The following is a 21740-nucleotide window of genomic DNA, read 5'->3' as shown; positions in this document are numbered from 1 at the left end:
TATGGTTATTTTCTTGGGCCTTCGTTCCTCATCTGTCAAATAAACTAGGTAATTTTAGAAGATTATTGCCAGTGTGGCTCAACTTTCTAATCAAATTTATTTCAAACAAAATCTTTTACATTCTATAAGTACTTGCAAAACTGAAAGTCATACCTTACCTAAAATTTCATTTTACCCTCACTTGCTTTACTCTTTGTGTTGCCTAGGACAGTCGAGACTGAGCTAAATAATATTTATTTCTTTACTTGGGAGGCTGAGATTGGGAGGATCATGGTTTGAAGCCAGCATGGGCAAATAATTGTAGTTGAGAGACCCCCATCTCCAAAAGTAGCCGAAGCAAAATGGACTGGAGATGTGGCTCAAGTGGTAGAGCGCTTGCTTTGCAAGCATAAAACCCTGAGTTCAAACTCCAGTCCCACCAATACGGGAAAAAAAAAAAAGAATTTTTCTAATGTTTGCTCTGCGCTTAACTGTTGATCATCTTACTGGTATTGTACCTCTTTTTCCACAATCTTCCCTCTACCACATATATTCTGTAACCCAGGCTGTCTGAATTCTTGATCTTGCTATATTTATAAGGCAAGCATGGTGGTATACAATTGTAATCTCAGTGCTTGGGAAGCTGAGGCCTCATTAGTTTGAGGCCAGCCTGGATTATGTAGCAAGACCCAGTTTGAAACAAACAAAATTTCTGCATGGCAGATACTTGCAGCTCAGCAAAGAATTATTGAATGAGTAAATGAAATTACAGTGATTGCTGATACTCTTTTTTGCATGTAGTTTTTCTTTATATCTGATTGCTTCCATACTCATTCTGAGAATGTAAAAGAAATGTATTTCATGGTTTTATTTCTATTTATGGTGGTTTATTTTTATTTTAATTTTTGGCAATACTGGGGTTTAAACTCAGGGCCTCATGCTTACTGTACCACTTGAGCCACTCCACCAGCCCATGGTTCTATTTCTGAATATTCAATTAAAGAATGTCTTTCTTTCCAATCAAAGTAATATATTTAAGTTTTACCAAGGTTGAAGGAAGTTCTGTAATTGTACAACATCCTTATCACATTACTGCAGCTATTGAAGGAAGACCTTTATCCTTTATTCTTTTGGACCTTTGGATAAGTACCCCAAAGGGGAGAATAAATATTCATTTGTTTCAACTGTATATGTACTGTAGAGTAGTAATGTATGTATCATAGAGTAGATGAGTATATTCATGGCCAAGTGCATCCACAAGGTGCAAAAGAGGAGGAAGATACAGAAACACAACATTATTTTACTAAAATTGTCTGGTGATGGAGACAAGATTTGTTAAAGGTGATAACCATCTCAAACTCAACTGAAACATCACTTAAGATTCACTTTATCATTTTTTCTAGGTGATTTACTGTTCTTTTGGTGGAACAGCCAAAGGGCTACACTTCAATAACTTAATAGTTGGACTGGTCCTCCTTACAAGAGGCAGAGATGAGGAGAAAGCAAAATGTAAGTATTTTCATTATCTCAAAAAGGTAATAGTATCACATGTGTGTGCAGAAAATTTTACCTCAAAATTCAAATTGGTATTTCTCCAAAGATGTGCAAGTGAAGCGCTGCGCATGGTGGCATATTTCTGTAATTTCTGCAACTCAGGAGGTAGAGATTGGAAGGATCTCAGTTTGAGGCCAGACCAAGAAAAAAATTAGCAAGACTTCATCACAACAAACAATCTGGGTGTGGTGGAGCAGCATGTCTATAGTGCCAGCTACGTGGGAGGCATAGGTAGGAAGATCTCAGTCCCTAGGCAAAAAGTGTGAGACCCTATCTGAAAATTAACTGAAAGCACCAAAGGGCTAGGGGTATGGCCCAAGTGGTAGAGAAAGAAAAGAAGAGGAAGATATACAAGTGTCCAGTAAGCTCTTGAAAAAAGATCAACATGACCAGTCATTAGAGAAATAAACCAAAACTCATGAGATACTACATCATACCCACTATGGTGACTACAATTAAAAAGGTAATAAATATTGACAAACAAGTATAAAAAGAGGGAAAGAGATGACAGAGTGAATAATATCGAAATACATTGCATCTGTGTATGAAGATGGCAAAATGAAACCCACAGAAAGTTGTTGAATATTAGGGAGTAGGGGGAAAAGTACGAGAAAGTAATAGAGGGCATTAATCTGATAAAGTATAATATATTCATGCATGAAATACCATAGTAAAACCCCTTTGAGAAATGAATATGCATTTAAAAAATGAAGGATAGGAATGTGTACCTACTGTATGAAAATAGAAGAAGGAAACCTGTTGAAATTGTTTTAAGTAGCGGGGGAGGAGGATGAAGGAGAATCATCCTTCATGGGGGTGAATCTGAGCAAGGTACATTATAAGCATATACGGAAGTGTCACAATTAAAAGAAAGTTCCATGGATAACTAATATATGCTAATGAAAATGTTTTTAAAAACCACAACCTTCATATGAAAGAATGGGAATTATTAAATCGCAAGAAAAGAGCAGATAAGCAATTATAATTGAGTAGCTTAGAATCATTGTACACAGTCAAACCCTTATAAGTCAAAAACAACAAAATGGCAGGAATCACCACATACCTCTCAATATTAACACTGAATGTTAATGGTCTCATCTACCCCATCAAAAGGTGTAAATTGGCAAGCTGGATTAAAAAGAAAGACCTGACTTTGTTGTTTGCAAGAAGCCCGTCTCATAGACAGAAACAATCATTGGCTTAGGGTGAAAGGGTAGAAAAAGATTTATCATGTAAATGGCCCCCCAAAACAGACAGGAGTAGCTATACTAGATAAAGTAGACTTCAAACCTAAATTAGTCAGAAGAGACAAAGAAGGTCACTTCATAATAATAAAAGGAAATAACAATTGTTAACTTATATGCCCCAATGTTGGTGCACTCAACTTCAATACACTACTGGACTTAAAAACACAGATAGACCCAAAACAGTGATAGTGGGAGACTTCAATAGACAGGTCATCCAGACAAAAAAATCAAAAGAATCCTCAGAGTTGAATAACACCGTAGACCAAATGGACCTGATGGACAAGAGTATTTCATCCAGCAACAGCACACTATACATTTTTCTCAGCAGCCCATGGAACTTCTCCAAAATAGATCATGTTTTAGGACACAAAACAAGTCTTAACAAATATAAAAAACTTGAAATAACCCCCCCACACACTGTTGACCACAAAGGAATAAAACTATAATTCAACAACAAAAGAAACAGTAGAAAATACTCAGACAACCTGCAGACTGATAATACGTTGCTCCATAACCACTGGGTCATTGAAAAAATAAGGGAGGAAATCATAAAGTTCCTGAAATTTAATGAAAATGAAAGCACAACCTCCCAGAACCTATAGGATATAGCAGACACAATGCTAAGGGGAAAATTTGTAGTCATGAATGCATATGTTAAAAATACAGAAAAATCTCAGTCAACCTGCTATCTTTCAAGCTCCTAGAAAAACAAGGAGAAGCTAAATTCAAAACCAGCAGAAGAGAGGTAGTAAAAATAAGGGCTGAAATCAACTCAGTAGTAACAAACAAAGAAACAAACAAAAAATACAAAGAATCAATGAAGCAATAATTTGGTTCTTTGAAAATACAAATAAGATTGATAAACTTTGCAAGCCTGACCAAAATGAAGAGGGAAAAGATAACAAATTAATAAAATTAGAAAAGAAAAGGGAATATCACAACAAACACCAAGGAATTCCAGAGGCTCATTAGGGAATACTTACAAAATCTATATTGAAATAAGTTGAAAAATCTAGAAGAAGTGAATAAATTTATAGAAACACCTGACCAACCAAAATTGAACCACCTAAATAGATTTATAGTAAGTAATGAAATTGAAGCACCAATAAAGATTTTCTCACGAAAGAAAAGTTCAGGATCTGATGGATTGACTCACTGCTGAATTCTACCAGACCTTTAAAAAAAGAACTAATACCAACACTCCTCAAACTTTTCTATGAAATAGAAAGGGAAGGAATGCTGCCACAGTCATTCTGAAGTTACTATTATATTCATTCCAAAACCAGACAAGGATGCAACAAAAAAAGAGAATTATAGGCCAATTTTTTAGAATTTACAGGTAAAAGTTCTCAATAGAATACTGGCAAAACAAATTCAACAACATATCAAAAATCATATATCATGATCAAGTCAGTTTTCATTCTAGGGATGGTTCAACATATGCAGATCATTAAATGTAATACAGCTTATTAACAGAAATAATGAGAAAAACCACATGATCATTGCAATAGATACAGAAAAAGCCTTCTATAAAGTTCAATATCCTTTCATGATAAAAGTTCTAGTAAAACTATGAATAGAAGGAATGTACCTCAACATAATAAAGGCTATATACAATAAACTTATAGCCAACATCATACTAAATGGGAAAAAATTGCAATCATTTCTTCTAAAGTCAGGAACGAGACAAGGTTGTCCACTCTCTCCACTGTTATTCAATGTAATCTTGGAATTCTTAGAGCAATAAGACAGGAAGAAAAAACTGCAAGGAATTCAGATAGGAAAGGAATTTGCAGATGATATGCTCTTGTATCTCAGTGACCCAGAAAACCCCACCAAAAAACTCCTAGAGATCATAAACACCTTAAAAATACCAGATACAAAAATCGATTTACCAAACTTTCTGTATACCAACAGTGCACATATAGAGAAAGAATTTAGGAAAAGAATTCCATTTTCAATAGCCTCAAAAAAAATAGGATTAAATTTAACAAAGGAAGTGAAAGACCTCTACAATGAAAAGTATAAACTATTGAAGAAAGAAATTGAAGACTTCAGATCTCCCATGCTTACGGATTGACAGAGCAATATTGTGAAAACGGCAAAAGCAATCTACATGTTCAGTGCAATTCCCATTAAAATTCCAGCGAAATTCATCACAGAGATTGAAAAATCAACACTAATGTTCATATGGAAGCATAAAAGACTGTAGATAGCCAAAGGAACGCTGAGCAAAAACTAGCACCTGGAGGCATCACAGTATCCAACTTCAAACTATATTACAGAGCCATAGCAATAAAAAAATAGCATGGTAGTGACACAAAAAAAGACATGAAGACGGGACAGAATTAAAAAACCATATATGAATTCATGCAGCTAAACCCATCTGATTTTTGACAAAGGCACCCAAAGCATATGATGGTAAAATGACAGCCTTTTCAACCACTGTTCCTGGGAAAATGATATCTGCATGCAGAAGACTGAAACTAGATCTGTCTTTTTCACCTGTACAAATATCAACTCAAAGTAGATTAAGGAACTTAATTTAAGACCAGAAACTTTTTTGTGTGTGTGGGTGGTACAGGATTTGAACTCAGGGCTTACATCTTGAGCCATTCCACCAGCTCTATTTTTGTAATGGGGTTTTTCAAGATAGGGTGTCGGAAACCATTTGCCTGGGCTGGCTTGGAACCATAATCCTCCTGATCCCTGCCTCCTGAGTAGCTAGGGCATGAGCCATTATGCTCAGACCTGAAACTTTGAAACTAGTGCAGGAAAGAGTAAGGAATACACTGAAACATATAGGCAAAGGCAGTAACATCCTTTTAAATAGCACTCCAATGGCTCAGCAATTAAGAGAAGAATTGACAAGTATAGGACTACATGGATATGAAAAGCTTCTGCACAGCAAAAGAAATGGTCATCAGATTGAAGAGGTAGCCCACAGAAGGGTAGAAAACCTTTGCCAGCTGTACATCTGAGTAGGGATTGATAATCAGAATATATAGAGAGCTCAAAAACTAAACTCCCAAAGAATCAATGATCCAATAAAGAAATGGACAAATGAAATGAAAAGAGCAGAACGTTTTCAAAGTACAAATGGCCAAAAAACACATGAAAAAAATGTTCAATATCCCTGGCTTTAAAGGAAATGCAGATCTAAAGCGTATTAAGATTTTACCTCACCCCTGTCAGAATGGCTATCCTCAAGAAACACAACAACAAATGTTGGCAAGGATGTGCAGAAAAAGGAACCCTCATACACTGTTGGTGAGAATGTAAACCCACCAACCACTATGGCTAATATAACCACTGTGGCCTTGTGCTTGTTTGGCAGGCTATTACTTCAGCTGTGGCGCACTCTTTTTTTCTTGGTTATTTATTTATTTATTTATTATTTTTGGTAGGACTCAGGGCCTTATACTTACAAAGCAAGTGCTTTACTGCTTGAACCACTTTTCCAGTTCCTTTTGCTCATTTTGAGATGGCCAAAACATTTGTCCAAGCTGGCCTCAAAACCTTGATCCTCCAGATCTCAGCCTCCTGTTAGCTAGGGTTACAGATGTTAGCCACTTGTGCCTAACTTGCTTTGGTTATTTTTGAAATAGGGTTTTGCTTTATGCGCAGGCTAGCCTGGACCATGATCCTCCTATTAATGTTTACTGCTATAGTTAGGATGACAGGCGCACACCACAGCACCCAACTTTCTATTGGTTGAGATGGGGTATCACAAACATTTTTCCTGGGCTCCTGATCTCTGCCCCTCCCAATCTCTGCCTCCCAATTAGGTAGAATTATAGATGTGAGCCACTGCACCCAGCCAATTCCTTTATTATTAGTTATTAGTACCTTTCTGTTCTTTCCCTACTTTCACTAAAGTAAATTTGATCTATGTTAAGAGTAATTTATTCTCTTTCTTTCTTTTAGACATTTTTAGTCTTTTTTCAAGTGAATCCGGGAGCTATGTTGTACGGGAAGAAATGGAAAGAATGCTCCATGTTGTGGATGGTAAAGTTCCAGATACACTCAGGAAGTGTTTCTCAGAGGTATATTTAAAGATTTATATTTTATCCCTTCCTGTTGACAAAGTATTAAATGTTTTTTGTTTGTTTGATTTGAAACAGGGTCTCACTTAAGTTACGTATTCTAGGTTGGCCACAAATTCTAAGACCCTTCTTCAGCTTCTTGAGTGCTAGAATTATAGATGTGCACCATCAGACCTGGCTAAAGTATTAACTCTCAGTTGTATAATAAGTTTAGCCATAAGTAAATGTTCATGTGTGTGGAATATTCTTGGCACTTTTTTATTTCATCATTACTGTTTGAACTCTTTATACGCTATGCTCAAAGGTCCATGATACTCATTATTGCTATATTTTTGAATCTCAAAATTCTCAATTCTATTTTAAAGGCAAATGTTTATACTTACATTTTAATGAAACACACTCCTACACTTACACATTGACACACTCACACACATGCAACAAGTGCTTATGTTGTAGTGCCATTGCTTTTATCATGGAATATAGGTATATCACTCATTGGCCTTGAGCCATTTTGTGACCTATTTTAGGAAGGCCTATTTTATTTTACTTATTTGATTTGCATAGTGAAATATTTGAGTTAAATTTGTTTTTTGTGGTTTTTTTTGAATTTTTATTTTATTCATATGTGCATACAATGGGTCATTTCACCCCCCTTCCTCCCACCCCTTCCCCTCACCCCTTCCCCCCTCTTTACCCCCCCTTACCCCTCACTACTAGGCAGAAACTATTCTGCCCTTATCTCTAATTTTGTTGTAGAGAGAGTATAAGCAATAATAGGAAGGACCAAGGGTTTTTGCAAGTTGAGATAAGACTAGCTATACAGGGAGTTGACATGCATTGATTTCCTGTACATGTGTGTTACCTTCTAAGTTAATTCTTCTCGAACCTTTTCTCTAGTTCCTACTCCCCTTCTCCTATTGGCCTCAGTTGCTTTAAAGTATCTGCTTTAGTTTCTCTGCGTTGAGGGCAAAAAATGCTATCTAGTTTTTTGGGTGTCTTACCTATCCTCATACCTCCCTTGTGTGTTCTCTCTTTATCATGTGATCAAAGTCCAATCCCCTTGTTGTGTTTGCCCTTGATCTAATGTCCGAATATGAGGAAGAACATAGGATTTTTGGTCTTTTGGGCCAGGCTAACCTCACTCAGAATGATGTTCTCCAATTCCATCCATTTACCAGCGAACGATAACATATCATTCTTCTTCATGCTGCATAAAATTCCATTGTGTATAGATACCACATTTTCTTGTTCCATTTGTCAGTAGTGGGGCATCTTGGCTGTTTCCATACTTGGCTATTGTGAGTAGTGCTGCAGTAAACATGGGTGTGCAGGTGCCTCTGGAGTAACCTGTGTCACAGTCTTTTGGGTATATCCCCAAGAGTGGTATTGCTGGATCAAATGGTAGATCAATATCTAGCTTTTTAAGTAGCCTTCAAATTTTTTTCCAGAGTGGTTGTACTAGTTTACATTCCCACCAACAGTGTAAGAGGGTTCCTTTTTGCCCGCATCCTCACCAACACCTGTTTTTGGTGGTGTTGCTAATGATGGCTATTCTAACAGGGGTGAGGTGGAATCTTAGTGTGGTTTTAATTTGCATTTCCTTTATTGCTAGAGATGGTGAGCATTTTTTCATGTGTGTTTTGGCCATTTGAATTTCTTCTTTTGAGAAAGTTCTGTTTAGTTCACGTGCCCATTTCTCTATTGGTTCATTAGTTTTGGGAGAATTTAGTATTTTAAGTTCCCTATATATTCTGGTTATCAGTCCTTTGCCTGATGTGTAGCTGGCAAATATTTTCTCCCACTCTGTGGGTGTTCTTTTCAGTTTAGAGACCATTTCTTTTGATGAGCAGAAGCTTTTTAGTTTTATGAAGTCCCATTTATCTATGCTATCTCTTAGTTGCTGTGATGCTGGGGTTCCATTGAGAAAGTTCTTACCTACTAACTCCAGAGTATTTCCTACTCTTTCCTGTACCAACTTTAGCGTTTGTGGTCTGTTACTAAGATCCTTGATCCATTTTGAGTTAATATTGCTATAGGGTGATATACATGGATCTAGTTTCAGTTTTTTGCAGACTGCTAACCAGTTTTCCCAGCAGTTTTTGTTGAAGAGGCTGCTTTTTCTCCATTGTATATTTTTAGCGCCTTTGTCAAAGACAAGTTGGTTATAGTTGTGTGGCTTCATATCTGAGTCCTCTATTCTGTTCCACTGGTCTTCATGTCTGTTTTTGTGCCAATACCATGCTGTTTTTATTGTTAGTGGTTTGTAATATAGTTTGAAGTTGGGTATCGTGATACCTCCAGCGTTGTTCTTTTTACTGAGTATTGCCTTGGTTATTCATGGCCTCTTGTGTTTCCATATAAATTTAACGGTAGATATTTCAGTCTCTTTGATGAATGTCATTGGGATTTTGATGTTAAATTTGTGTTTTGTTCTCAAAAACAATTTGTTTTCATTGTATCTTTAACAATAGGAAACTAAAGAATAGAAACAAAAATAGAATGTGTATCTTTAACAGAGAAGAGTCTTTTATTTTTCTTTTCTGGGGTCTGCTGATAGGTGAAAATCTGTAGAGATTGTAGAATAAGAGTCTATTTGATGTTTCTGATCCTTTCATGGAGCTCTCATTGCTACCTAATTTCTTATGAGTAGACTACTTCCATTTCACTGATATGAGAGTCCTTCACTATTCTTGGTTTTAGTCAAGGAGTTTAGCTTCCCCTTCCTTACTATATAAGCATTAATTGTCCATACTTCAGTCATATGTGTGTATCTGGTTCTAATATCTTGACTCTCTTTTAGCTTCTCACAATTCTGGCTTTCTTTTATGTTGGTAGTACCTGATGATATTTCCCTTCCTTTCTTCTTAGTTTGTGAGTTTTTAGTGGTTGTTACGGTGTTACATGTCATCCAACATTTCTGGGGGTTTTTTTGTTTTGATTTTTTTTGAGACATGGTCTTGCTAGGTATCCCAGATTTGCCTGAAACTTGGTATGTAGCCTGTTGGCTTCAAACTGTCTATTCTCTGCCTCAGCCTCCCAAGTTCTGGAATTGCAGGTATTTGCCAGCTAATAGGTTTGGATTTGTAGATAGAAAGGGCTAAGAAAAGCAGAAACACATTCTCATTGTGGCAACTTCTTTTGGTCTATTACCAACAGTAATGAGGACCATCAGGGTTTTTTTTAACAGGGAAATAAATTGTATACTGTTTCAAGAAAACAGCCTTGTGATATTTCTGCTTCCTGATCTCTCTCACCTTTTTTTTTTTTTTCAGCACTGGGGTTTAAACTCAGGGCCTCACATTTGCTAGGCAGGCACTCTTTCTGCTTGAGCCACTGTGCCTGTCATTTTTTTGTGCTGGGTTTTTTGAGATAGGGTCTCGTGAACTATTTGCCTGGGGCTGGCTTTGAACTGCAATCCTCCTGAGTAGCTAGGATTACATGTGTTAACCACCAGTGCCCAGCTTTCTGAGTTTTTCTGACATTGCTTATGAAACTTAGTAGGATTTAGAAAGGATTTTTCCTTTCTAAAAGGAAACTTAGCATCATTGACTCACACATCAGCAATACAGAATTTCTGCAAGTCATCGAAATTCTTAACCATCATCCTTGTTCCAAAATTTTTTAGTTTTTATGACTATGCAGGCAAAGTTCATGAAGAGGTTTTGGACAGGATTCTTAAAGATTGGAGAAAGGAAGTTATCAGGTGGTACAGACTTGGTGAAACACAGCAGCAGATGTCATACAGAGAGCAGGTTATCTATAAACAACTCACCTCCTGCCTCCTTGGCTTGCTAGAACTCATCTACTTCTCTTCAGTTTCATTTCCACTGCCAACAATTCTACTTATACTTTAGCCCAAGTCATAGACATAGTCAAAGAATATTGTTTGCTATCCCAAATAGGCAATACTTGCCAGCAAAATTACAAAGTATCATGATAAATACTTCTCATAATTATGTTGATGTTATTATAGTATAACTTTCTTTTTTTTTTTTTTTTTTTTTGGTGATACTGGGGTTTGTTCTCAGGGCCTTGTGCGTTCTAGGAAGGTGCTCGATCACTTTAGCTATACCTCCAGCCCTTTTTTGCTTTTAGGTTATTTTTTAGGTAGGGTCTAACATTTCTGCCCTGATTGGTCTCTAACTCTAATCCAATCTCTGCCTCCTTAGTAATTGGGATCATAGATGTGAGCCATCTTGCCTGGCCATAGTGACTTTAAGGACAAGGTAATGAAAGATATTAGGGCAACTTATCAGATCTGTAGTACACTTCAGGAGAAATTGCAGTGTGTACAGACGTAGAAAAGAGTGAACGAGTGTTAAATTTGTCAGGAAGAAGTGACCAAATTAAGATAAATAACTCAAAGGAAAAATGAAAAGGAACAAGCAAGAAGATTGCAACTGGCAATGTTAAGCAGACTAGTACCACCTGAAAGTTTGGAACTAGTGTTGAGTTCTTGGATGCCCTATTGTTGGTTTGCAGCTGAAGGTAGAAGTACACTTGCAGATGCTGAGCCCTTGGATCCTTCTCCCCATTATTCTGATTTTTACCCAATCAAGAAATTGCTCTATGAGACATTCTTGAATGGAACAATGTCTTCATGCCTCTATCTTACACCATGGGCTCTTCCAGTTGCGCTTCCACCAGTGCCAGACTAAAGTATCTTGGAAGTGGAGTAGATCTTCTTCCCAAAGAGCAGGTGGAGCCAGTGGGGAGGAGTCAGATGACTGTGATTATGAAAATTTGACTCCATAGGCCCCTCTAATAGTGTAATACTTACTTTCAAAGGATTCTCATTCCCTGACACACCTCAATGAGGACCCCAGGAACACTCAGATCTCCCAGAATTAACTGAACAAAAGAAGCCCTCCACTGGTTTACCCAGAGAGTTTGTTATAGGACGTAATCTGGAAAAAGAACTGCTTTATCAGCTACCATGGCTCCTGAGAGGAGACTCCTTGTAAACAAAGCTTTGTCATTGGTATTATAATTAAAGTGTCCTAATTCTGGTATGATACATGGATACACTGGTAAATTTGGGCAAAGTAAAAAGAATTAAAAAGCAGAAACAAAGAATAAACAGTAGATTAGTCATTTCAAAGTTGCTTCCCTTGTAAGGCAGGATAGGAATTACTGAACAATAAAAAAAAAAAGTCAGTGAGCATCAGGTTGCTTCAGGTTACCTTTTTGTAAGGATTAAAACAAAAAATTTCACTATCAGTTGAAGCAGACCATTTTGAGACATTTGGTTATATCTTTCCTGATTTCTCTAAAGCTCATATTTTGGTTTAGTGACTTAGACTTTTACTTGGACTTTATAGTGAATGACTCCCTTTTGATAATTAGTCCAAACTGTTGGAGCTTAGTGCAGGAGCTTATTCCAAAACAATGGATCCTTATAATTTTTTATTTAACCCTGGGGTCTTGTTTTAAATGACAAGATCTTTGAAAGAGTAGACTAAAGAATTATAAAGCCACATTTTGGAAGGGTCATGTAAATTGTTATTGGAATTATTAGAATTACTACATACGGTTGGTTAAAAAAGAAATCATAAACCAGTGCTATAATGGGTATGGGTGTAGCTCAGTGGTAGAGTAATTGTCTAGTGTGTATCAAGCCCTGGGTTAAATCCCTACCACCACAGCAAAACGAAATAAAAAATCTAACACTGTAAATGGGCAGATGTTTTACAATTCAATTTTGGTATATTTGCATGCTCTGATTTCTGAGAAATGTGTCTGATAATTGCATCCAGACCCCTGATATGCAAGTTACCGTATTTTAATCAGTTCCTTTATATTAGAATAATTTTATTCATGCCTTCCAAAACAATACTTTGTGTTGTTTTTTTCATTCTTTAATAAACGAAGCCAGGCACCAGTGGCTCATACCTGGAATCCCAGGAGGATCACAGTTCTAAGCTAGTTGGGCAAATAGTTCATGAGACCCTATCTTGAAAAAAATCAATCACATAAAAGGGCAGGTGGGTGGAGTGGCTCAGGTGGTAAGAGTGCCTGCCTAGCAAGTATGAAGCCCTTAGTTCAAACACATTCAAAAAAACAGCTATGTAAGTCTTTACTCCCATTTCCTACATGGGAAGCAGTAAATGTTTCTTCCTTTTTTCCCCTCATTTCTCCCAATTTTTATGCTGTTATGCTAAATTTCTTTCCTAATAAACTTAGCTATTATTTTCACTAAGGGCCTTCACCTTGAGCCACTCCACCAGCCCAATTTTTTTTTTTTTTTTTTTTTTTTTGCAATAGGGTTTTTCAAGATAGGGTTTCACAAACTGTTTGCCTGGGCTGGCTTCAGACTGTAATTCTCCTGATCTCTGCCTCCTGAGTAGCTAGGATTATAGGCATGAGCCAGTGGCACCTGGCTAAAACAGTAAATTTTTAAAAATAGTATGAACTATAAAGAGAAGTGCTTTAGCTAAAAGATAGGGACCTAGCACCTAGACTTCAGTGTCATGGGTCTCAGCTTTTCCTGTATTGTGTTTTACTATTAGCCTTGACAGTTGAAGTATTGATCCAGAAGTTGTATTAAGCTTTTTTCTCACTGAAGTTTTTTTGTTTGCTTTGATTGGTTATTGATTCTTAAAGTGGAAATTTCCTACACTGTACTTCAAAGATGTATTGGTTTCAGTTCTTCTATTTTTATTTGAATTTTTTGTTTTTTTGCAATAGGGTTTTGCTGTGTAGCTCAGGCTCGCCTTGAATTTGAGATCTTCCTGCTTCAGCTGCCCCCAGTGCTGTAATTACAGGCATGTGCCACCAGACCCAACTGAAGTTTTATTTGTATCCACCTTTTCTGATATGGAAATTAATTTTTACCTAGACTGTTATTGCAACAGCTTATAAAAGGAGGCTTTCCTTTTGTTTCCCTTTTAACAAGAGATTAATGACTCAAAATCATAAAAAAAATCAGCAACTAAGGATAGAGCTGAGTGATAGAGCACTTGCCTCGCATTCTTGAGGCCCTGTATTTGATCCTCAGAACTGAAAAAAATCCCCAAAACAGCAACAAGAACAGAAAATGAGTTAGATTTGAAAGATAGAATGTTGGTGCTACTAGTTATATGGAATGATTCCCAATGGGCAAGAGAATGCTTTGAAGGTCAAATTAATGTAAAATATTGAGACTGTGGCTTTGGAAATTATAAACACTCAAAAAGTGGAAGAATTGCCCATTGTATACTGGCAGCTTTATTCTTAGTGTTACATAACAATGCATCTTATAATTGATGACATATTAGATTCACTTTGGAATCTTTTATAACCTTTGGAACTATCATAGTTCATTGAATCAAAGATGCCATTGATTATAAAAAGCACATTTAAACACCGCTCTGAAAGGTAAAAGCAGACTTTTTTTTTTTTTTCCTACTCTACTCTTAACAATACAGATCACTTATGAGACCTCTGGTTACCACAATGTATGGGGTTCCTTATCAGCAACCACTTCTCTGACTGATTATTGTCAGCTGAGTATCTTCAAATTCTATTCAATTCTGACACTATTTTTATTTAATTTAATTTTATTTTATTTTATTTTTTCATTTTTCTTTTATTATTCATATGTATGTGCATACAAGGCTTGGTTCATTTCTCCCCCCTGCCCCCACCCCCTCCCTTACCACCCACTCTGCCCCCTCCCTCTACCCCCCCCCCGCCAAATACCCAGCAAAAACTATTTTGCCCTTATTTCTAATTTTGTTGTAGAGAGAGTATAAGCAATAATAGGAAGGAACAAGGGGTTTTGCTGGTTCAGATAAGGATCGCTATACAGGGCATTGACTCACATTGATTTCCTGTGCGTGGGTGTTACCTTCTAGGTTAATTCTTTTTGATCTAACCTTTTCTCTAGTTCCTGGTCCCCTTTTCCTATTGGCCTCAGTTGTTTTAAGGTATCTGCTTTAGTTTCTCTGCGTTAAGGGCAACAAATGCTAGCTAGTTTTTTAGGTGTCTTACCTATCCTCACCCCTTCCTTGTGTGCTCTCGCTTTTATCATGTGCTCATAGTCCAATCCCCTTGTTGTGTTTGCCCTTGATCTAATGTCCACATATGAGGGAGAACATCCGATTTTTGGTCTTTTGGGCCAGGCTAACCTCACTCAGAATGATCTTCAATTCCATCCATTTACCAGCGAATGATAACATTTCGTTCTTCTTCATGGCTGCCTAGAATTGCATTGTGTGTAGATACCACATTTTCTTAATCCATTCATCAATGGTGGGGCATCTTGGCTGTTTCCATAACTTGGCTATTGTGAATAGTGCCGCAATAAACATGGATGTGTAGGTACCTCTGGAGTAACCTGTGTCACAGTCTTTGGGATATATCCCCAAGAGTGATATTGCTGGATCAAATGGTAGATCGATGTTTAGCTTTTTAAGTAGCCTCCAAATTTTTTTCCAGAGTGGTTGTACTAGTCTACATTCCCACCAACAGTGTAAGAGGGTTCCTTTTTGCCCGCATCCTCACCAACACCTGTTGTTGGTGGTGTTGCTGATGATGGCTATTCTAAGAGGGGTGAGGTGGAATCTTAGTGTGGTTTTAATTTGCATTTCCTTTATTGCTAGAGATGGTGAGCATTTTTTCATGTGTTTTCTGGCCATTTGAATTTCTTCTTTTGAGAATTCTGTTTAGTTCACATGCCCATTTCTTTATTGGTTCATTAGTTTTGGGAGAATTTAGTTTTTTAAGTTCCCTATATATTCTGGTTATCAGTCCTTCGTCTGATGTATAGTTGGCAAATATTTTCTCCCACTCTTTGGGTGTTCTCTTCAGTTTAGAGACCATTTCTTTTGATGAACAGAAGCTTTTTAGTTTTATGAGGTCCCATTTATCTATGCTATCTCTTAGTTGCTGTGCTGCTGGGGTTTCATTGAGAAAGTTCTTACCTATACCTACTAGCTCCAGAGTATTTCCTACTCTTTCTTGTATCAACTTAAGAGTTTGGGGTCTGATATTAAGATCCTTGATCCATTTTGAGTTAATCTTGGTATAGGGTGATATACATGGATCTAGTTTCAGTTTTTTGCAGACTGCTAACCAGTTTTCCCAGCAGTTTTTGTTGAAGAGGCTGCTATTTCTCCATCATATATTTTTAGCTCCTTTGTCAAATATAAGTTGGTTATAGTTGTGTGGCTTCATATCTGGGTCCTCTGTTCTGTTCCACTGGTCTTCATGTCTGTTTTTGTGCCAGTACCATGCTGTTTTTATTGTTATTGCTTTGTAATATAGTTTGAAGTCAGGTATTGTGATACCTCCTGCATTGTTCTTTTGACTGAGTATTGCCTTGGCTATTTGTGGCCTCTTGTGTTTCCATATAAATTTAACGGTAGATTTTTCAATCTCTTTAATGAATGTCATTGGAATTTTGATGGGAATTGAATTAAACATGTAGATTACTTTTGGGAGTATCGACATTTTTACAATGTTGATTCTACCAATCCATGAGCATGGGAGATCTCTCCACTTTCTATAGTCTTCCTCAGTCTCTTTCTTCAGAAGTTTATAGTTTTCCTTGTAGAGGTCTTTCACATCTTTTGTTAGGTGTACACTTAAGTATTTGATTTTTTTTGAGGCTATTGTAAATGGAATTGTTTTCATACATTCTTTTTCCGTTTGCTCATTGTTAGTGTATAGAAATGCTAATGATTTTTCTATGTTGATTTTATATCCTGCTACCTTGCTATAGCTATTGATGATGTCTGGAAGCTTCTGAGTAGAGTTTTTTGGGTCTTTAAGGTATAGGATCATGTCATCTGCAAATAGGGATATTTTGACAGTTTCTTTACCTATTTGTATTCCTTTTATTCCTTCTTCTTGCCTAATTGCTCTGGCTAGGGATTCCAGTACTATGTTGAATAGAAGTGGAGATAGTGGGCATCCTTGTCTGGTTCCTGATTTTAGAGGGAATGGTTTTAGTTTTTCTCCGTTAAGTATAATGCTGGCTGTAGGTTTGTCATATATAGCTTTTATAATGTTAAGGAACTTTCCTTCTATTCCTAGTTTTCTTAGAGCTTTTATCATGAAATGATGTTGGATCTTATCAAAGGCTTTTTCTGCATCTATTGAGATGATCAAGTGGTTTTTGTCTTTGCTTCTGTTAATGTGGTTTATTACGTTTATTGATTTTCATATGTTGAACCACCCTTGCATCCCTGGGATGAAGCCTACTTGGTTGTGGTGAATAATCTTTTTGATGTGTTGCTGAATTCGGTTTGCCATTATTTTGTTGAGGATTTTTGCATCAATGTTCATTAAGGAGATTGGCCTATAGTTCTCCTTCTTGGAGGTGTCTTTGCCTGGTTTTGGGATAAGTGTAATACTGGCTTCATAAAATGTTTTTGGCAGTTTTCCTCCCCTTTCTATTTCGTGGAACAGTTTAAGGAGGGTTGGTATCAGTTCTTCTTTAAAGGTCTGATAGAATTCAGCAGAGAATCCATCAGGTCCTGGACTTTTCTTTTTGGGGAGACTCTTGATTGCTACTTCAATTTCATTTTGTGTTATAGGTCTATTCAGGTGATTAATTTCCTCTTGGTTCAGTTTTGGATGATCATATGTATCTAGAAATCTGTCCATTTCTTTAAGATTTTCAAATTTATTTGAATATAAGTTCTCAAAGTAGTCTCTGATGATTTCCTGCACTTCCATGGTGTTTGTTGTTATCTCCCCTTTTGCATTCCTAATTCTACTAATTTGGGTTTTTTCTTTCCTCATTTTAGTCAGGTTTGCCAGGGGTCTATCAATCTTGTTTATTTTTTCACAGAACCAACTTTTTGTTTCATTAATTCTTTGTATGGTTTTTTTGGTCTCTATTTTGTTGATTTCAGCTCTTATTTTTATTATTTCTCTCTTTCTATTTGTTTTGGGATTTGCTTGTTCTTGTTTTTCTAGGAGTTTGAGATGTATCATTAGGTCATTGATTTGGGATCTTTCAATCTTTTTAATATATGCACTCATGGCTATAAACTTTCCTCTCAGGACTGCCTTAGCTGTGTCCCATAGGTTCCGGTAGGTTGTGTTTTCATTTTCATTGACTTCCAGGAACTTTTTAATTTCCTCTTTTATTGCATCGATGATCCATTCTTCATTAAGTAATGAGTTATTTAGTTTCCAGCTGTTTGCATGTTTTTTGTCTTTACTTTTGTTGTTGAGTTCTACTTTTACTGCATTGTGGTCATATAGTATGCACGGTATTATTTCTATTTTCTTATATTTGCTGAGGCTTGCTTTGTGCCCTAGGATATGATCTGTTTTGGAGAAGGTTCCATGGGCTGCTGAGAAGAATGTATATTGTGTAGGAGTTGGATGAAATGTTCTGTAGACGTCAAGTAGGTCCATTTGACCTATTGTATATTTTAGATCTTGAATTTCTTAGAACAAAACTATACACTCACACACACACTCACACACGCACACACACACAAAAAAAAAAAAAGCCCCACCAAGTGTCCCAAGTTCAAATGCAATACCGTTTCAGTAAGTTTTTCGGCTTGCAGGTGTAATTCGGTTGTTCTCTCATCAAAGATAGGGAGAAAAAGAAAAAAAAGCATCTGGAGACCGTTCTGAGAGTGGTATCTGCAACTGTGGCTTGCCTGCCTGCTGCTCTCAGCCTGTAGCTGGCGGCATTATTTATGCAGATCTCAGGGGTGAGCTTAGCACTCACCTGGTCCCACAGGCTTTGTTTGCTCAGAGTTCTCCTGTGTGGGAGCCTCTGCTACAGGCTTTCCCCTTTCCAAGCACTGGGAAAGGTGACACTGCCCCCGAGTTTTCAGGCCTGTGTGTTTATTTACAGTTCATGTGGGAGGTGGGTCTTCCCCCGTCTCCTGTGCAGTTTTCCTCCCACTGCCACTTTCAGAAGCTTTCCTGCTCCTGCTTACTGGGCGGTGCTGCTGCTCCTGCCGGCTGCCATGTTTGTTTACAGTTCAGCGGGAAGTGGGTCTTCCCTCCTCTCACAAGCGTCCCCGCTCCTGGTTGCTGGCGCGCCCCGCTCCCGCCAGAGGCTCTCCGGCCTGCCCGGCTCGTTTATTTACAGTCCCGGGAAGGATTCCCTTCCCCCAATCTTCAGTGCTCAGGGCGCCCCACCCTTTTTCCAGCGTGTCTTAACTGTTCTTATTGCTTAGTACTCAGTTTCTCTTTCTTTCCCCTGGTGGAGGTCAGTCTGTCCAGGGGGCTATGGTGCTCTGGCCCAGGCTTGTCTGTGGGGGTATCGCGGTACCGCGAAGCTCGCCTGGTCCGTTTCCCAAGCTGTATGGGCCCCGGCCACTGGCAGCCCGGGAGCTCTCCTCCTTTCTCCGTTTAACGTGAGGTGGAGATTCTCTGCACCGGCTAGAGATGTGGAGGGGTCAAAGTTATGCCTTTTTTCAGTGATTATTCCTGCAAAGTGTGTCTCCAGCGTCTCTCCACGATTTCACTATAGGAGGGTCGCTTTCTGCTTACTACCTCTAGCCGCCATCTTGGAATCTTTTCCTGACACTATTTTTAGATAGTACTATAGAATTGCCTTCCCACTTAAGATACCTTTCTCAAGTACTTCTGAAAAATTGACTATAAATTGGAGTTCCCACAACCCTTCCTCAGGTTTGATTAATTTGCTAGCTTACAGAACTCTGGTGAACACTTATATTTCCAGTTTATTATAAAGACAATGTAGGATACAGGTGAATAGTTAAATAGAAGAGATGCATAGCCCCAGATATTTGTAAATGGGCACAAAACTTCTACTCTTTCTCTATATGTGCCACCCTCCAGAAACCTTCATGTCTGTAGCTGTGCTATTTTGTTTTGAGATGGGAGTCTCCCTATGTTTCCCAGGCTAGTCTCCAACTCATAGGCTGAATTAATCTTCCTGATTCAGCCTCCCAAATAACTAGGACCATAGGTATGTGCCATCACACCCACTTACTTTTTGAGTTTTTATGGAAGTTTCATTATGTAGCTATGGTTGATTAAGTGATTTGCCATTGGTAATTAACACAGTCTTCTCCTCCTCATTTGTTGAGGGATAGGGCTGAAAGTCCCAACCTGTAAACTCATTTCTTGCTCTTTGAGGTGACCAATCAGCCACCATCCTGAAGCAACCTAGAAGCTGTCAGCCATTTTCAACTTTTTAGCATATAAAGAGATGTTCATTTTGGAGATTCCAAGGATTTTAGGATTTATATGTCAGAAAAAAGGGAAGATGACCAAATATATAGTCACAAAATCATAACCATTATGAAAAAAGCTAATAATTACAATTGAAGGATGCTGTTAATTTTAAGACTTATCCCAATGACAGAGAGTTAACTTTTTTAAAATGTGCATCAGGTTCTAGGAGTTAGACTTATACTGCTAAGCATGTTTGTAGACAAATACAGGGTAGAGTAAAAATATGGATACAATTCCTGATCTCTAAACATATTGGTAGTATCTTCTTGTATCTGTGCAGCCAATCTGAATACCATCGACTTCCATTTAGAAAAATAAGACTTGGATTGTTTGGATTGCACTTATGGTTAACTATTCTAAAACTGTAGCTAAGCATATTGTTGTAACTTAATAGGATGCTGCTAAACAATGTGGAAGTAGTTTCTTCTGTATCTTATTTAGGTTGTTAGATATTTCTGTCTTTTAATATCAGTACTGAATGTCATTCTTTGTTGCATTTCCATGTGAATTTTTTCCCTTTTCCTCATAGAAATATCTAGTATTCACTAAATGTAAGAGCTCTTGTCCAAGCAAAGGTTTTGACTTGAACAGCTATGTCATGCACTCTTTTTCAGCCTGAATTGATTTTTTTTTTCTCCAGAGATTTAGCAAAACAGATAGTGGAAAGAAATCAAAGAAATGGAAATCAACTTGCTTCTTTTTGTACTCTGACTTCTGGGAATGCATGATTCTGGGATACTGATTGTCCAGTCTAGAAGGACTCCTAGATAGTTGTTTTTAATTTGCATAGGTAACTTAAAAGAATGTTTTAATTTCATTCAGATTTAATTAAAATATGCTAATTTAGATAGATTGCGAAGTGCTAAAGAGGCAGGATAAGATAAGGTAAGTGAAAAATTGGATTTATTAAATACTAAAAGAAATAAAGGAAGTGTAGTCTATTGATTTCAGTCTATATGTTCACAAATAAAATGTAGCTTATTATTGGCAGTGGACTGTTTCAATGAATTGAGGAAATAATTTTCACCTAGCACATAGATTTTATGCAGATGAAAGTTCTGAAGTAAAGTTATTTTTATATACCTTGTAGTTTTAGTTAGATAATCCTTTTTTAGATAGTAGAAAGGTAAATGTCAATATTAAAGTTCAAGTTCCAAATAAGATATCCTAAAATTTGACTAAAATTATATTTTCTTGTTTTAATTTTAGGGTGAAAAGGTAAACTATGAAAAATTTAGAAATTGGCTTCTTCTAAACAAAGATGCCTTTACCTTCTCTCGTTGGCTGTTGTCTGGAGGTGTATATGTTACCCTCACAGATGACAGTGATACTCCTACTTTCTATCAAACTCTGGCTGGAGTCACACATTGTAAGTAATGACATTTCATTATTTTCTGTTTACCTTTTAATATAATTGCTAATAATCTTGTAATATCAGAATATAATTACAAAGATGGAATTTTTTTTAATTTTAATTTTTTTTTATTCATATGTGCATACAATGCTTGGGTCATTTCTTCCCCCTGTCCCTACCCCCTCTCTTACCACCCTCTCAGCCCCCTCCTTCTCCCCCCACCCCCTCGATACCCGGCAGAAACTATTTTGCCCTTATCTCGAATTTTGTTGTAGAGAGAGTATAAGCAATAATAGGTTATTTAGCTGAATGATGTGAGACACAGAAAATTGATGAAGTTAAGGCATATAAAGAATCAGTTTGCTACCAGGCATCAGTGGCTCACACCTTTAATCCTAA

The 21740-nt window shown here is 37.2% G+C and overlaps 1 protein-coding gene and 1 pseudogene across 2 annotated transcripts in view; both read left to right on the top strand.

Annotated features, from left to right (window-relative positions):
• Usp32 (ubiquitin specific peptidase 32) overlaps window positions 1-21740 on the top strand; it is a 171594-nt gene that overhangs the window by 55998 nt on the left and 93856 nt on the right. For both annotated transcript variants that reach the window (XM_074046329.1, XM_074046330.1), the window contains exons 3-5: window positions 1383-1488; window positions 6708-6826; window positions 21197-21356. In XM_074046329.1, the coding sequence (XP_073902430.1) occupies window positions 1383-1488; window positions 6708-6826; window positions 21197-21356 (385 nt within the window). The remainder of the gene's footprint in view (window positions 1-1382; window positions 1489-6707; window positions 6827-21196; window positions 21357-21740) is intronic.
• On the top strand, window positions 9778-13100 carry LOC141410477 (BRISC complex subunit Abraxas 2 pseudogene; annotated as a pseudogene).

This window comes from Castor canadensis, chromosome 11 (genome assembly GCF_047511655.1).
Source record: "Castor canadensis chromosome 11, mCasCan1.hap1v2, whole genome shotgun sequence".
Taxonomy (NCBI): Eukaryota; Metazoa; Chordata; class Mammalia; order Rodentia; family Castoridae; genus Castor; species Castor canadensis.
This window is presented reverse-complemented; position numbering and strand designations above follow the sequence as displayed.